The sequence below is a fragment of the Asterias amurensis genome, chromosome 1 (assembly GCF_032118995.1).
Source record: "Asterias amurensis chromosome 1, ASM3211899v1".
Taxonomy (NCBI): Eukaryota; Metazoa; Echinodermata; class Asteroidea; order Forcipulatida; family Asteriidae; genus Asterias; species Asterias amurensis.
The window spans coordinates 18,624,099-18,639,649 of NC_092648.1; the positions used below are offsets into that span (position 1 = coordinate 18,624,099).

Consider the following 15,551-nt stretch of genomic DNA (forward strand, 5'->3'; position numbering starts at 1 on the left):
TGGGAAAAACAAAACCTTTTTAAATTCTAAGCGAAAAATGAAATGTGAAGCGATTTTTGTTGTTATGCAAGCAATTTGGAACGCAAACAATCAGTATGCGCTGTTTTCACAATTGTGACGCACAAAACTTTGCTTCATGTTGAAGAATGAAGAAGGTTTAACCCTGGTATTTGGTCTACTGATTGAAAAGGCACCACTGCCAGAAAACAAGATCAGAGCAGCTGTCAGCTTACGTTAGTCTCATTTAACGGACGAGGCCCAAATTGGAACCAAGAACAGTCACTCACTGTACTGTTGATGAATCTTACTGCTGTTATTTATCAAAGGAATCCAGTGAACACAAACAACTAACAAAAATAGCGTAGGATTTCATTTTCAGTGAAAATAAAAAATATATAAAAAAATAGCGTAGGAATACATTGATAATATTAACAAATAAAAATGGCTGATTCTACAGGAATAATTTTACCTGCAGTTGACAGTTTGTTATTTATTTTGAGAAACGAGGTCGTGTCATGGCATGCTGGACAAGAAGTCGTCCAAATTATTTAGAAGGGTTTGAGGAGCAGTTGACAATTTGTTACAATTTAGAAACCTTTAAGTATTGATATTGGTAACAAGTTATTTATTTTGAGAAACGAGGTCGTGTCATGGCATGCTGGACAAGGTTGGTGTCTACAAGAAGTCGTCCAAATTATTTAGAAGGGTTTGAGGAGGACAAATTTCTGCGTCTATTTTGTGTTTATTGTGAAAAAAATTCAATCTGCAAATATTTATGTGTGTTACATAAAAACAAATATTGAAAGCATTTTGTTCATAGATTACATATTGCAGAATTTAATCACTTGGTAAAAACAGGCTTTTCCAATTCATTTGGCTTCGCATTGTGTAAACGGAATAGTTCAGATTTCACTTTTTGATAATATCCTGCACCAACACACCCACATGCATTCAATAGTTCCACAATGCATGAAAGCTATTTTAATTCATACATGTATGATGAGCAAATAAGCCCAGAACAAAGAACTATGTTCAATATGTCAAGTCTTGAATTTTCCTTATAAATCCAGTCTACAAACCAATAGAAATGATTATCGCTTTGTTTTTGATTTGGACGCTTAACATTTCATTGGCAATGAATCTTAAGCTCAAGTATTCAAGGTGTCAATAATTCCCAAACTCTGGCGGTAATCTCTCAGCTTCTTCTGAGCAACCTGCGCAAACAGTTACTCGGCTCAAGTCCACTCGCCATCACTTTCATTCTCACCACTCCAAAGTCCGTTCGACACTAGTTCCCCTAATACACAGAATATCAACCAATCAGACAGGTTCTCTTACCATTCCTGGCTCCACGCTGTTCTTTCCCTTCTTCTTATTGGCCGTCTGCGGCTGCTTCTTGAACCCTTTGACCTTATTCTGCACGGCCACCAACGCTGAAATGAATTGATTCTTTGTCTCTTTCTCGAAGTAGAGGTCTTCGCGTAGGGCCAACTCCGTGACCAAGGCCTCTGAGTAGTCCTTGACGGTTGCCTCTAGGTCCTCAAGGAGTTCATTAAGTTCGGACAGCGACATGCACTTCAGCTCTGAAAGAAGATAGAGAGAAAGAAATAGAACTGGGGATGTAAACAAGGTTTGGATGGGAGTTTTATATGGGGAGGAATGTCCACCTTGGATCAAATGGTTTCTCCATTAAGACTTCCAACTGGGTTAATAACCAGAAGTTTTCAAAGGTGTAAAAAAAATCTGTTTTTCACACCTTAATTGATGTGATTGTTTATGAAATGTTCCCCGTTTTGGGATTTCTTGTAATTTGTGTGTGTGTGAATTGTGCACAATTTTTGTTTTAAGCTTCTGTACAGTGCTCAGAGACCTTCGAGCATTGGGCATTATATTCGGTGTTTTAATATAAATTTTAGGTACATAGGAATACAAGTTGAAAAGAAATCATGAAAGAGTTTAAGTACCACACTGCGAACAACCGCGTGCTGTTTGTTACGGATGCCTTCCCATTATTCTTCTCTCCTCTTTTTGCTATAAACGGATATATTTTTGTTAGTATACTTGTTTATGCCTCTGACGAAGCTCCTGTTTGGATCGAAAGCTTCGACAACCTCCCTACTAGTTTCATATAATATACAGATAAATTTTCATACCAAAATGGAACATAAATGCTACCTACTACCAATTCATCACTGCTTAAAGCCATTGGACCCTTTCGGTACAGAAAAAAAAAAAAAGTTCACAGATTTACAAATAATTTACAGGGTTTACAGAAGGTAATGGTGAAAGACTTCTCTTGAAATATTAGTACATGAAATGCTTTACTTTTTGAGAAAACGGTAAAACAATATAAATTCTCGTTAACGAGAATTACGGATTTGTTATAAACACATGTCATGACACGGCGAAACGCGCGAAAACAGGAGTAAGTTTTCCCGTTATTTTCTCCCGACTCCGATGTCCGATTGAGCCTAGATTTCCACAGGTTTGTTATTTGATATAGAAGTTGTGATACACGAAGTGTGGGCCTTGGACAATACTGTTTACCGAAAGGGTCCAATGGCTTTAATAAGATAATGTCAAAGAGCAGACCAACGTGAATAATTCACACAAAAAAACAGATTCCCTCAACAATTGAGAAATGTTCTTTCCACACCCTAGGGGCTCGTACATTAAACCATCACACTCATAGCTTTGCCCAACTGAAGCAGAATTAACATTTTTTGCTCGGAAGGACAACTCTATGTCCATGAGGGAAACAAACTGCTCCAAGCACTCATGATAGAGTCTGTGGAAATGTCATTATAAAGGGTGTTATAATTTGCATATTGTCTGTACATGAAATGCTCACAACTTTGGCTGCTCAGATATCAGAGTCTTAAAGTTCACCTATGGTACATTTTATGTTGAAAAATACATAAAAATGACAGCCATCTTGAATTAAAAAAACAAAACAAAAATTTTTTCACTTGTTTGACATGGGTATATAACCTTACTGTCAAAAAAGAGAAGGCTGGATTGAAACCAACTTTTCACTATCTTGTTTTGTCAAGTTGTTCTGTGAGGGCAAATCAATTCTTAACTGTTTAATCTTTCAAAAAAAAGTCAAGGCATTAAGTTGACCCTTTTAACCTTTCATATGTATTTTAGATTTGTATGCTTTTTGCTTTGCTGAGCAAGAATAGAGATCGTATTTCTCACGGATGACTGTTACCAAGATTGGACACTCTTTTTTATCTGTCGTTTACGTGTAAATGTATTGTAAGTGAACAATTTGGACACCCTGTTTTTAATGTCCAGCAACTTTTGAAACCCTCTTACCACATTACATTACCTAATTCCCCCATTACACATTTTTATCATTTATTCAATCACAGGATGTTTTTCAAGTAAAAAATAGCTTGACGATACAAAATGTTTCCCACACTTTAACCCTTTCACTTTAAAACCTTTGGTTAAAGATACGAGGTAGCTAGGGCTGACAAATGCAGTGCCAAGTTCAATACAACACGAAACAGATACTGCTCAAGACGTGTAACCAAAGATTTTGATAACGCAGAGTCTGTTCTGGAGAAGGGAACTCATTCTGCGGGCAAATATAACGTGGGATGACCCACAATGAGGGATTCTTCAGGAGGAGAGACGCATCCCAAGGGACAATCAATCAGAACGCTGACGTACATGATAACAAAACAACGTAAGAAGGAAAGACTGGATTTTGGAAGGACTAAGACTCTTACGAAAAGATCACAATCTTTTTAACATTGAGTGCCTCTTTCGTTATCTTGTAGTATTTAAGCACTGTTTGAGGCTTTGCATGGGGTGGATAAATAGGAAGAAACTATAAATAAATAGTAAACTTGCGCGAGTTTCTCCTGAAGATGAGCAGAGTATACTGTTTGAAACGCCAAGACCACACCGGCTCTTCTCAGAGGCAATACTCCCTCAAAAAAGAAATTAACACATGGTTGTCCCGCAAGTTTACTATTTATTTATAGATTCTTCCTATCCTAGTATTTAGTTTGCTACATTACTTTGAAAAAATTGTTGATGAAAATGTTCCATTTGTAGACAAAGATGACATTTCATTGATTACACATACCAAGAAGAACTCGGAAACATTCAACACATCCATTGAGATTTTGTTTGTCTTGCAGAAAAATTCACATGAACTATCAATTTGCCAAATTGTTTTGTGAATTTGCCTTTAGAAAGCCAATTATACGGTCAACTGAGATGGATAAAAAGGAAGACAAAAATAATTTACCTCAAATTGTTTACCAGATTTATGTACAAGCATTGTTACCCAGTAAATTAAGAGTTAAAAAGGAAAGATAAAAGTAGAGAGTGTAATCAAATGTCCAATAGACGTGTGTGTTTTGACAGCAAGTTTTTTTAATTATAAAAAAAAAAATCCATCATATATTTGCAGAATTTGTCTTTCTTCAAATAGCAAATTTGTCATCTCCAATACATTATTTTTCAAAAGAAACATATAATGTGAACATTCTAACCTCTAACTAAAATCTTAAAAGGTAGCAAAATTGGCCTTGGCATTTCCTAAAAGTCAAAGAGCATTTTTTTTGTCAACCGACATATTTTGTATTCCCACCAAAATCTAATTAAAGAATGTGCCATACTATCAGGTTTCTCATTTTAATAAAACTACTACAACCTACAATTTGAAGTGTGTCTGTTAAACATGAAATGACATTATGAATAAATGATGAGCCAAAATCCCTGAATTACCAGACAATTACAGATGGTACAGTTTTGTGAACTTGATCTTAAGTAGTAAATAAAAAATTAAAATTAGTTTTTCCCGATTGGGTGCAATTCCCCATATCAGACATGTGCAACTGCCGAATACACTAGTTTGGGAACAGAACCCGGAATACCAATCCCACAGTTGTGTACTGAGAGATTTGCAACATGGAGGGACCAGTTTTCTTTGGTCGGATGATGCCATTTTCGGCCCAAATTTAGAACGACCCAAACGTGCAGCTCAAATGTTCAGGCAACTTGACAATAAACATAACCCCCTGCACTACCGCTAATAATGTTGTTAACTCCAGCTGGAGCGCAGACCACGCAATCAGGCAATGAGAGCCAACATTGAACAGGTTGCAGAGGGCCCAATAACATACAGCCAGGATTGTAGTCTGGCCCCTGTGTGCGCATGTGCGAAAACATCTCCTAACCAGTATGTACTACACCGTATCTTTAATGTTCCCTAGTCATAAGAGTCAAGAGTATTTCAGCCACTGACTCAGTATTTTATGAGTCAGCATAAATCACATTACGCTAGCTGCACATCCAGGGGCCCATTCCAATACAGCTGTATTGTGCTTTGCATTCTTCTGTTTTTGTTGCGGTTATAAAGTTGTGCTAATAATAACTGTAAATATGTAACTCGTTTTTTATTATTGAGCTGTCCAATCTTTTGTTACTGCCTAACTTTAGGACGGAAAAAGATTCAAAAATTTAACTGAACTTTATTGACTTTAGAGAGTTGTAACACCTTATCATTGATATGAATTTTTTTATTTTATCGGTTCCCTTCTACCTCTAGTTTTTAAATTACATAACCAAGCTAAGCAATTTCTCTGACATACTAGCTAAAACATAAAAGTTTGCTAAGCAATGAAAAAACACACTTGTTTACCAGGAATGTGTTACAAACCATAATATTTTCTTCTTTTGGGGAACTGTTTGAAAAACGATTAGAACATTGTCTGCTGTAGTTCTAAGAAATATACACATGTGCAAAAGCATGATTTGTTGGTATGGTTATCTACTTTAACGTAAAAATACAGACTTTCTAAACTACTTTTACGTGAACAGACGTTTCAAAATACATGTATGCGTGAAACAAACAAGTAAGATGTGAAGAGAGTCAGACACATGTAGGAAGACACAAACATAAAAAGGCGCGCCCTTTTATATAAGTCTACATAAAAATATAATTCCTAGTTAAAACTTATGTACAATGATCAAGAAGATGGAAAAACTTAAATGGAAGCTCACTACCCCCAAGCTCCATGACACATCCCTATTGGTGACGCACTTTATTTGTTTATTACTGTAGGCCTGGCAAAATAAAACTATGTTGAAAGGGAGATGGAGGTCCAAGTTCCTGCGCAAAAAGTACAAATGCATTATTGGTATCTTCTGTTTTCACTGCAAGCAGGTGTACTCTCTGCACCATTTGTGGGATTTGACACCAAAATGCACCTTAACAAAGTCTACACATGTATGATGATTTGGAAGAGTACAATTTATTATCAGCCTTACGAGGTAAAAAAGTCAAAACTCTAGAAAATCTTTTGAGATTTCAAAATTGCCTTTGGAGAATTTGTTCCGAATGTTGATCCAATTGCTCTGACTTCAAAGGAGAGTGCGATAGAAGACAACAATTGATACGTTTTTTTTCTCTTCTTTGCGCGGACTGAGGACCCGACGCCAAAGTCAACACAGTGTACGCCGCATATAGTTCAGACGGTTTTCCTATGAATCAAATTTCCTTGCATGGTTTCGTTTCTGCAAACATAATGAGATAGATTCTAGTGGACACTCAATTAAATTGGTGATTGGTTCCTTTCAGAGGGATTTCATGAGCGCAGACTGTCGATGGTAATTTCATTCTCAGGCCAAGTGATAGATTCACCGTTAACCACTGTAACTCAATGTGAACTTAAACCATGTACTGTAAGCCAGTTGCTGAATCTAAGAAACAAATGAATTGAACAAATCAACAAATGAATTGTATAATTCGACAAAGGGAGTGAATTTTCTCCACACATTCTGCTGAGCGCTGTTGATTTGCATATTATTGATAAGTGATCATTGTCAAGTTCACTGTCTTGACTTCTTTGATGCTACTATATCTTTACTAGGCTTGTCAGTGTGACTTTCCCTTTGCTTCAGGGCCCTATTTCATAGAGCTGCTTAAGCAGAAAATGATGCATCAACAATTTTCTGCTAAAATGAACAGGATACCAGCCACGGATGGTGCATTGACACAGTATTCCGACTATAATCATAAGGACGGTTCATACTTCCTGCAAATGCGATATGAATGCTGACGTCACAAATTCTCAAAGAATAATTTTCAGGGGTTGGGTTGTGCTCAACTCTCCTGCGAATATCGCATTCGCAGAAAGTATGAACCGGGCTTTACTCTGGTGTGCATAATTTCATTGTGCTTAGCTATTTTTTTGTAATTTCAGCATGATCCGTATCTCTTAAAATATAGAGTGTTATATATTTTCCCTGACCACACTAAATTCTCTTCAGCCTCCCTTTTAAAACCTGAATAGATCATATTGAGAAACAAACAACATGACCGCAATTTGAATGAGCATGACGCGATTCGAATGAGCAATGTGGAATATAGCTCCATTTCTGTAAACAAGTGGGTGTGTGCAATATGAATCAGAACACTTTCTTCCACTTGGAAATGACGCATCTCAGATCAATTGATTTTTAAAAAGTCAAATCGAATCTGGAACATCTTGGTTTCTAAATCAAAGTGTGCAAGTGAGGATGCGTGTGTCTGTGTGTGTAAAGCCGTTATTCTGCATTCTATGCACGTACTTAAAAACTTGGATTTAATGTGTGTGTTGACTTGCATGTCATCGAACACATCACTCTTGTCGGGACATCTCCCCCCCCCCCCCTCCATCCACCTGCGTCACTCCCTCTCCAAAGTAAAAATATGATGAATGAATATTTGTTATTTCTAGCTACATTAAATGTACCATAAACTACCTACGAGAGATAAGGTATTAAAAGTGTGTCGTGCACAGGACAAAACAAAAATGATGACAAAAATAATAAGCAGAAGGAACAAAATCTTTTAGCGGAAGGACAAAATTAAAAAAAGGAAACCAAATTGTACCTGGTGATCCTGTTAGCAGCAGACAGCAAAACAAAAAAAGAAAACGAAAATCAAATGATCAAAATTAACAACGGATAAATACAAACGATGCATGGGTAAAAGAAAATTATGGATGAGTAAAAACAAGAGGGGAGAAAAATGCATTCAACGAAGGTCACACGTGTTAATAAGAGAACGAACTGTGGCCCTCTGACCTTATTAAAGAGAAGGCATACCTTTGAGTTTTTGAAACTGTTTGATTGTTCCATAGAGTTATATATAAGAACTAGAGGGCGCACTGGCCTATATACACGCCCCGGCATGCGCGCAGGCGGCCATTTTCTAAGTTGACAAAACAGCAATCTCACATCGTGTGTTTGTGGGGCCATTTTGTAAGTTAAACAAACAGCATCCCGTGAGCGTTCAATAAAAAAAACTCAAACGTGTATTTCATATTCAACGCGCGTACAGAATGGGGGGCTTGTCATCTTGCGGTCTCATCGCGTTTGTGCAAGCAGCATCACCAGTGCGCCCTCTAGTTCTTATATATAACTCTATGGATTGTTCTAATTCTAGAAAAATGTAGATATATTTACAATAAAACTAACCCATAAAAATTTCATTTCAAAACGCGGTAGCGTGAGATATCGCCGAAAATCCGCAGCAGTTATGTCTTCACAGGAAGAATAATCCATAATTTGGATTATACAATCTGACAGAAATGTTTCTCAGATTCAATTATTTGGGGATAGAAACTGACATATTTTTCCACAACCACATTACTTGGAAGTGAGATGATTCTCAAAACGCTTTAAACTATCAACTGTAGGCTTCTAACCAAGTAAGTTTTTATCGCCATAGATTTTAAAGGAACACGTTGCCTTGGATCGGTCGAGTTGGTCTTTGAAAAGCGTTCGTAACCGTTTTTTATAAAATGCATATGGGTAGAAAGATGTTGTAAAAGTAGAATACAATGATCCACACAAACATGCCTCGAAATTGCGTGGTTTTCCTTTTACCTCGTCGACTAACACGTCGGCCATTTATGGGGGTCAAAATTTTGACTCCCATAAATGGCCGACCATGTTAGTTCACACAGTAGAAGGAAAACCACGCAATTTCGAGGCAAACTTGTGTGGATCATTGTATTCTACTTTTAAAACATCTTTCCAACCATATGCATTTTATAAAAAACGGTTACAAACGCTTTTGTTTTGACCAACTCGTCCGATCCAAGGCAACGTGTTCCTTTAAGAGCGATTACCAAACAAATACCTTCCCTTTAGGCACAAAACTTGGGTCAAGCGATTTCAAGAAAAGAATCAAACGATTTCCCAAGGCAAAATGTTGCATATGTAATTTAGGTCAAACTTATTTGCATAAATGAATATTAATGCTATCCGTAGTATCAACATACATTACTTTTACTATGCATACATCTACTGTACATATAGGCCTATTCAGAACATGCTTCAATTCTGAACAATATTTGCATAAACTTTCACATTGATTCTTAACTTAATTAACGCCTCTGTTGTCTTAAAAAAAAATTATCAATAGTAATGACATTATCTCAGTGGTAAACCCTGTGACTGGAGTGAGAGAGAGGGAGTAAATAAATATAATGAAGTAAGTTAATTAAAATGCTAAGACAAACTGAATCACTATGAGGTTGCCATAACCTCAATCTACCCTGGGGTATCCAATTGCCACATAACAGCAGACCAGGTTTGCAAAGTAGACTCTGCATTCTATAATCAGGTCATTCTAGTCACACGTTCCCTGAAATTCACTGACTGTCAAGATTTCTACATTTAAAGGGTTTTGGTTCCTTTTGTAGATCAAATTTTTGGCCATGGCATTAACCCTTACTCACTGTGAATGAAGTTGTTGAATTTAATACCTAAAAAAGTTTCAGCGTCATTAGTCGTCAAGTTTATTTTGGAAAATGTAAAAATCACAGAGCAATGTTTTTAGGAGAGTCGCATAATTCCGTACATGCTTAAATACTTATCGTCTCCCGAGACAAAAATTATTTTTGGGAAATTGTTTTTACTCATTTCTCAAAAACTACAGCACCCCCTTAAGTAACATTTTAGAAGAAGTTTTCTACCATCATTATCTTTACACTGTGTAAGTTTAATGTTAATCTGTGGAATTTGTGTTTTGTGTCACGCAAAAAGTCTCCTAAACCCTTTCCACTCTAAACTTCAGCAGCTAGCTTTTGGGAGATGGCTAGATTGATCAGAATTTTCACCTTTTCCTGGCATGTTAATCTTAAATAATTAAGTGGAAATAGCTACATGTTTGCACTCAATAATTGAATCAAACAGCATTTTGATCTAAGTACGAGAAAAAGACTTGCAAAGACCCAACAAAAAAGGCATCCAGACCCGCAAAACATAAAAATGATTTCTTTTTATTATAAAAAATGTACTGCATGTATGGCTGTAAATGATGTCAAAATAAAAGGTCTCCTTTAGGGAAAATCTAAGGACTGGGGTGCTCCACAGGGAAATTCAAGTACAAAGTCTATAGGAAGTGTAGAGTACAGGGAAAAGGGACAGAACAAAACATGTCCCCCCAGGCATGTATATTTGAGACTGCTTTTTTACTGGGCCTACGTTGAGAAATACATGTAGTGAACCTGATTATGTGTTCTTCAAATCTGTATGGTGTCTAAAGTTCTGTTATTTTTGATGTTGTTGTCTGTGTTGTTGTTGTTGTTGTTGTTGTTGTTGTATCATGTATCACTTGTTTACAAAAGGGCCACACAGCCTGGATTACTGCAGGCATGATATGATGTACACATCTAAATGGAAAAAAAAGTCAATCTTACATTTTAGGGAGATTGCACTAAATGATCTTTATCAACTTTTGATATGAAGAATGGGGCCACAACTCAAAAGTAGTACCACTGTTTTACATTTTCTTTTTAGTTTGTGATTTTATAAGGTCATTTGGATACAATGTGTAAATTGTCTCATAAACAAGTACATGGCCAATGCAGTATCTTGCCTGCCAGAAACTGCCCTGGAATGCACATGGCCACCCCTTTTGTAAAAAAAAAAACATTGCATAGTCCATACCAGCAATGTAATAGCACACCAATTTGTGCAACAAGGGTGTTTTTTCTTTCATTATTCTCTTGCAATTTCGATGGCCAATTGAGTGAACATTTTCACAGGTTTGTTATTTAATGCATTATATATCTTGGGATACACCAAGTGAAAATACTGGTTTTTGACAATCACCAAAGGTGTCCAGTACATTGTAATTCATCAAGGTACATGAACATGTGTATGAATATAGAGCCTTGGAAGTCAGACTGCACCATTAGTGGTCAACATCCGATTATAACACATTCATGAATATCTGCCAGACAGCTTAAAGTGAAAATGTTCTGGAGTGAAAGAATGAAAGCATCTTGAATTCCTTTTCGTAAACAACTTGCAATATTTAAAGGGCAAAGTGTACCTTTGGTTTTTTGGACAGTTTTATTGGTTCAGTGAAAATATGATTTCAGGCGGGATTTGAACCCACAACATTGCATTGCTAGAACAGATGTCTTACCACTAGACCACTGAGCTAGCCCGGTGGCTTGAGGCAGTTCAAATTCTATGTTTTGGTTAATGAATGATGGCGCTGTCGAATTCAGTGACACTTTACGACTGTTGACTTGAACACCATACATGTAGGTTTACAAAATAAAATTATAAAAGTCTTTTTCTGCCATGTTCGTTGTGACGGGCAGATTTATTTCTGATGACCGAGGAGCCATTATGACGATTGTGTCATTAAAAGTGTGAGTAGTGGTGAGACCGCAGGGATATTTTTTTTTTAGATACCCTTCCTAGCAACGATTTAAGAGATGTTAATTTTGTGAAGCACATTAAAAAAATTCCAATGCCATCCATGCATAAAATCTCACAACATAAGGCAGTTATAATTTATAAATGGGTTAACAAGGAGGTGTTTTTTAAGGGTGGCACTGCCTTAGCCAGACAGAGAGAGAAACTGTGGCAGTCTGAAATATTTTGAGCACGCCTTGCGCCCCTGTTGACGTGTAAGAGATTATGAGGCCCGTGGGATCTGAAGGAATTATAGCGTTTTAGAAACCAGTGCATGAGTGCAGCTTTCACTTCTTGAATTGCTAATGTGTAGGCGCTGAGACGAAACCTGTTTTTATTCTTATTCCTGAGAGGAGCTGTCATTCCTTGGCAAACAATCAAATTCCCATGGCAAAATTATTAAGCAGTGGACTGTAGGCAATGTATATAAGCCAGGATTTGGTAAAAGGCTGTCAAAATTTGCTGGAAATTTAATAAATAAGTGTCCAGATTGTTCACTTGCAATACATAAATGTAAATGACAGATAAATAGGTTGTCCAGATTTAAAAAACAGGGTGTCCATAAGACACCCAGACAGCCCTCTGGATTATAGAAGATTACCAAAATTATAAATTGAATATTTTGAGGCTAAAATTGATAGAAAAAAAAAAAAAATGTTCTAATATATATACACAGTTTTCAATTTCATAAAAATGTGAGCACACACTAAGAAATAAAAGAATCATTTGTGGATATTTTCTTGATAACTAGCAGAATATGCAAGTTCGAAAACACACCCTGAAATCCCTTTAAAATGAGTCGCGTTGGAGGAATTTAAAGTGACCCTCAAAGTGCCCAGTAAAACACGTTCTACACTTTTGTCTGCTAACATCCTACCCCACTTCACGCACTAACACGTAGAAAATAAACAGAGCCGACAGTAGAGCCCCCCTTGAAAAATAAAACCCTGTCTTGGTGTTTTTCCTCATGCTACCTGCTTTTCAATAAAAGTCAAAGTATACATGTGTACACTGCAGCTGCAGGGCCGTATAGGTTCGCCGTATGCCTACTGGGAGGGAAGATCATGAATATTTGATTGCCTCAAAAAAATCTACGTAGGAAAATCTTCCCGAGCAGTCTGTCCTGAGTCAGGTCTTAAGACGAGTGCACAGAGTAACTGCATTCATATTTACGTCTTGCTACTGACCTGGCTTTTTGGTCTACAGTATACTCTTATTAGCCAGAGTGCAATGTGCGTCATAGCAGGCTTTAATTCAACAGCGTCGCAGACAATTCTCAGCCTTAAACGCTTACACATATTTCTCAATACCTGGAATTGTCTGGGCGCAGGAAGGAAGCTTCCATCAGATTTATACTAACATGGATTGTTTAAAAGGCAAATACTTGGACAAGGAATCTTAAAGACACTGGACACTATTGGTAATTAAATAAGACAAGACTTCTCACTTGGTGTGTCTCAACATATGCATAAAATAACAAACCTGTGAAAATTTGAGCTCAGTTGGTCATCGAAGTTGCAGGAGAATAATTAAAGAAAAATTACCCTTGTCACACAAAGTTGTTTGCTTTCAGAGGCTTAATTTCGAGACCTCAAAATCTAATTATGACGTCTCAAAATCAAATTCGTGGAAAATTATTTCTTTCTCGAAAACTATGTTACTTCAGAGGGAGCCGTTTTTTACAATGTTTTATACTATCAACAGCTCTCCATTGCTCATTACCAAGTAAGGTTTTATGCTAATAATTATTTTGAGTAATTACCAAACGCGTCCACTGCCTCTAAGGCAAATACTTGGATAAGGAATCTTTGAGTATGTGCGTTTCAGAAACATGACAACCTAAGAAGAGTATTAATTCCGCTCAAAAAATCGAACTTAACTGGACTGCAATAATGTAGATGTTTGAGCCCAAACAAGAACCAAACCAAGAGGATATTTAAGTCGGCAACAGACGCACCTGCCGACTGATTGATGATAATGTAAACAAATTTCCCCAAGTACCCTGATGAAGAAATATTGACACTATAGACGCACATGAGGTAGTACATGGTATTCTAAAGTCAACATGTTCTAATACATGTAACGAGAAGTTTCTACACCCTCATGTTGATGCACATGTGCAATATACACATTGAACAAGTTGGACTTCCAGCATGCCGACCAGAAATACATCTGTGAAACTAAACATGTTTACAAAACAAATGCTTCTAAAATTAACAAGAAGAAAGCCGCTCATATTATGACAAATCTTGTGCAACTTAATTATGTCTATTGCCTCGCAAAGCATGTCCACAACTATGACATCATCCCAAAATGTCACAGTACATTTTAACCAAATCCCTACAAATACAAATTTATAGGGGCGTAGAAGTCACAGGTCCTAGGGTGCATTTCCTTTGAATGAGCGAAGTATGCATTTTCAGTTATGAAAATAAATCTGCATACGTAAGCACACATATTTGCAATTATTTTTTAAAGGGATCACACACCTTTGCACTCATATTTGCGGCATATGTTACATGTCCCTTCAGAGCCACCATAGTTTATCAACGAAACAACATCACCCTCATGAATGGGTCCTGCTTTTACAAAAACATGTCTACTAATAAAAGTACTTTTAAAGTGCATGTATGTTGACAATTTCTCAGTGTTTTATAAAAAAATGTTTTATCTGCCCCGCAAAGAAGTATGAAATAGGAAACAGAAGAAATCCCCAATGCCTAAAAAAAAAAAAGAAACTCAACTGGGACTTTGAACTTCTCTCCTTCGAAAGTTAATATCACAGATTTTCTTACTACTAACATAAAATGCCGTCAGAGGTTTTTACAATAAACAATCAGATAAAGTAGGGAAAATGTGTGGGTGGAAAAAGGTAAAGAAATGGCTGCGTTAAGAGGGAGCTTTGAGGAGCCGATCGTTTTTATGATTTCCTTGATAACAGTTTATCAACAGTAATCTTATGCACGGATGGTTTTAATGTTACTCGGAGATGTAAATGCCAGGGTTGGGAGGGCATTCTTTTAATTAAAGCTAATTGACATCACTGGATTTATCTTTTTTCCCCCCTTTTTTTTAAATACTTGAGTATTTTCATTAAAGGCAGTTCATTTTCAAGAGAAATTATTTTTAAAAACATGTTGATAAGAGATCAGTAAAAAAAGAAGAAGAAGAAAAAGAAAAAAGGCTAATTTTCAACAGCAAATAAATAAGTGGAAACAAAATTTGTTTGCAGTTTCATGTTTCTTAAAATGCCAAACAAGAGTGGGATGAAAGTCGGCATCCTTTCTGGACCAATAACCAGCAAATTTGATATCTAAAGGCCTGGAATAACATGAAGGACATGACCTCTGTCGCCCTGGTCTTGGCCACGGGTATAGTAACATTACCAAGAAGTGCCCTTTGCTAAAGGAAAATATGCATTGCCCTCTTAAATATGATACTCCAGGCATGTTAAAGGCAGGGTACATTTTTTGTAAAAAATGTTTTGTCAAAGACCAGTATCCATTCCTCATCACTTGGTATGCAAACATATGCAAAAATTAATAAACCTGTGAAAATTTAGGCCCAATTGGTCATGAAGTTGCAAGAAAATAATGAGGGGGAAAAACTTATTTTTTGCATAGAATTGTGTGCTTTCAGATGCCTATTATGAAAAAATATTAATGCATATTTTGATTAAATTTGTCAAATTTATACGCATTTTTTATGTCACGCCCTTTTGATCACTACAGATGTGAAATTGCAATTAACGACCTTATAGCACAGAGCAGACCATTTGTTCAGTCTTTATTACACTGTACGTTGTTGAAATCTACAACGTA

The 15,551-nt window shown here is 36.6% G+C and overlaps 1 protein-coding gene across 2 annotated transcripts in view; it reads right to left on the reverse strand.

The window, feature by feature from the left end:
• Positions 1 to 15,551, reverse strand: part of LOC139948696 (fasciculation and elongation protein zeta-2-like) — a 56,497-nt gene that overhangs the window by 18,629 nt on the left and 22,317 nt on the right. For both annotated transcript variants that reach the window (XM_071946957.1, XM_071946965.1), the window contains exon 5: positions 1,339 to 1,583. In XM_071946957.1, coding sequence (XP_071803058.1) covers positions 1,339 to 1,583 — 245 coding nt within the window. The remainder of the gene's footprint in view (positions 1 to 1,338; positions 1,584 to 15,551) is intronic.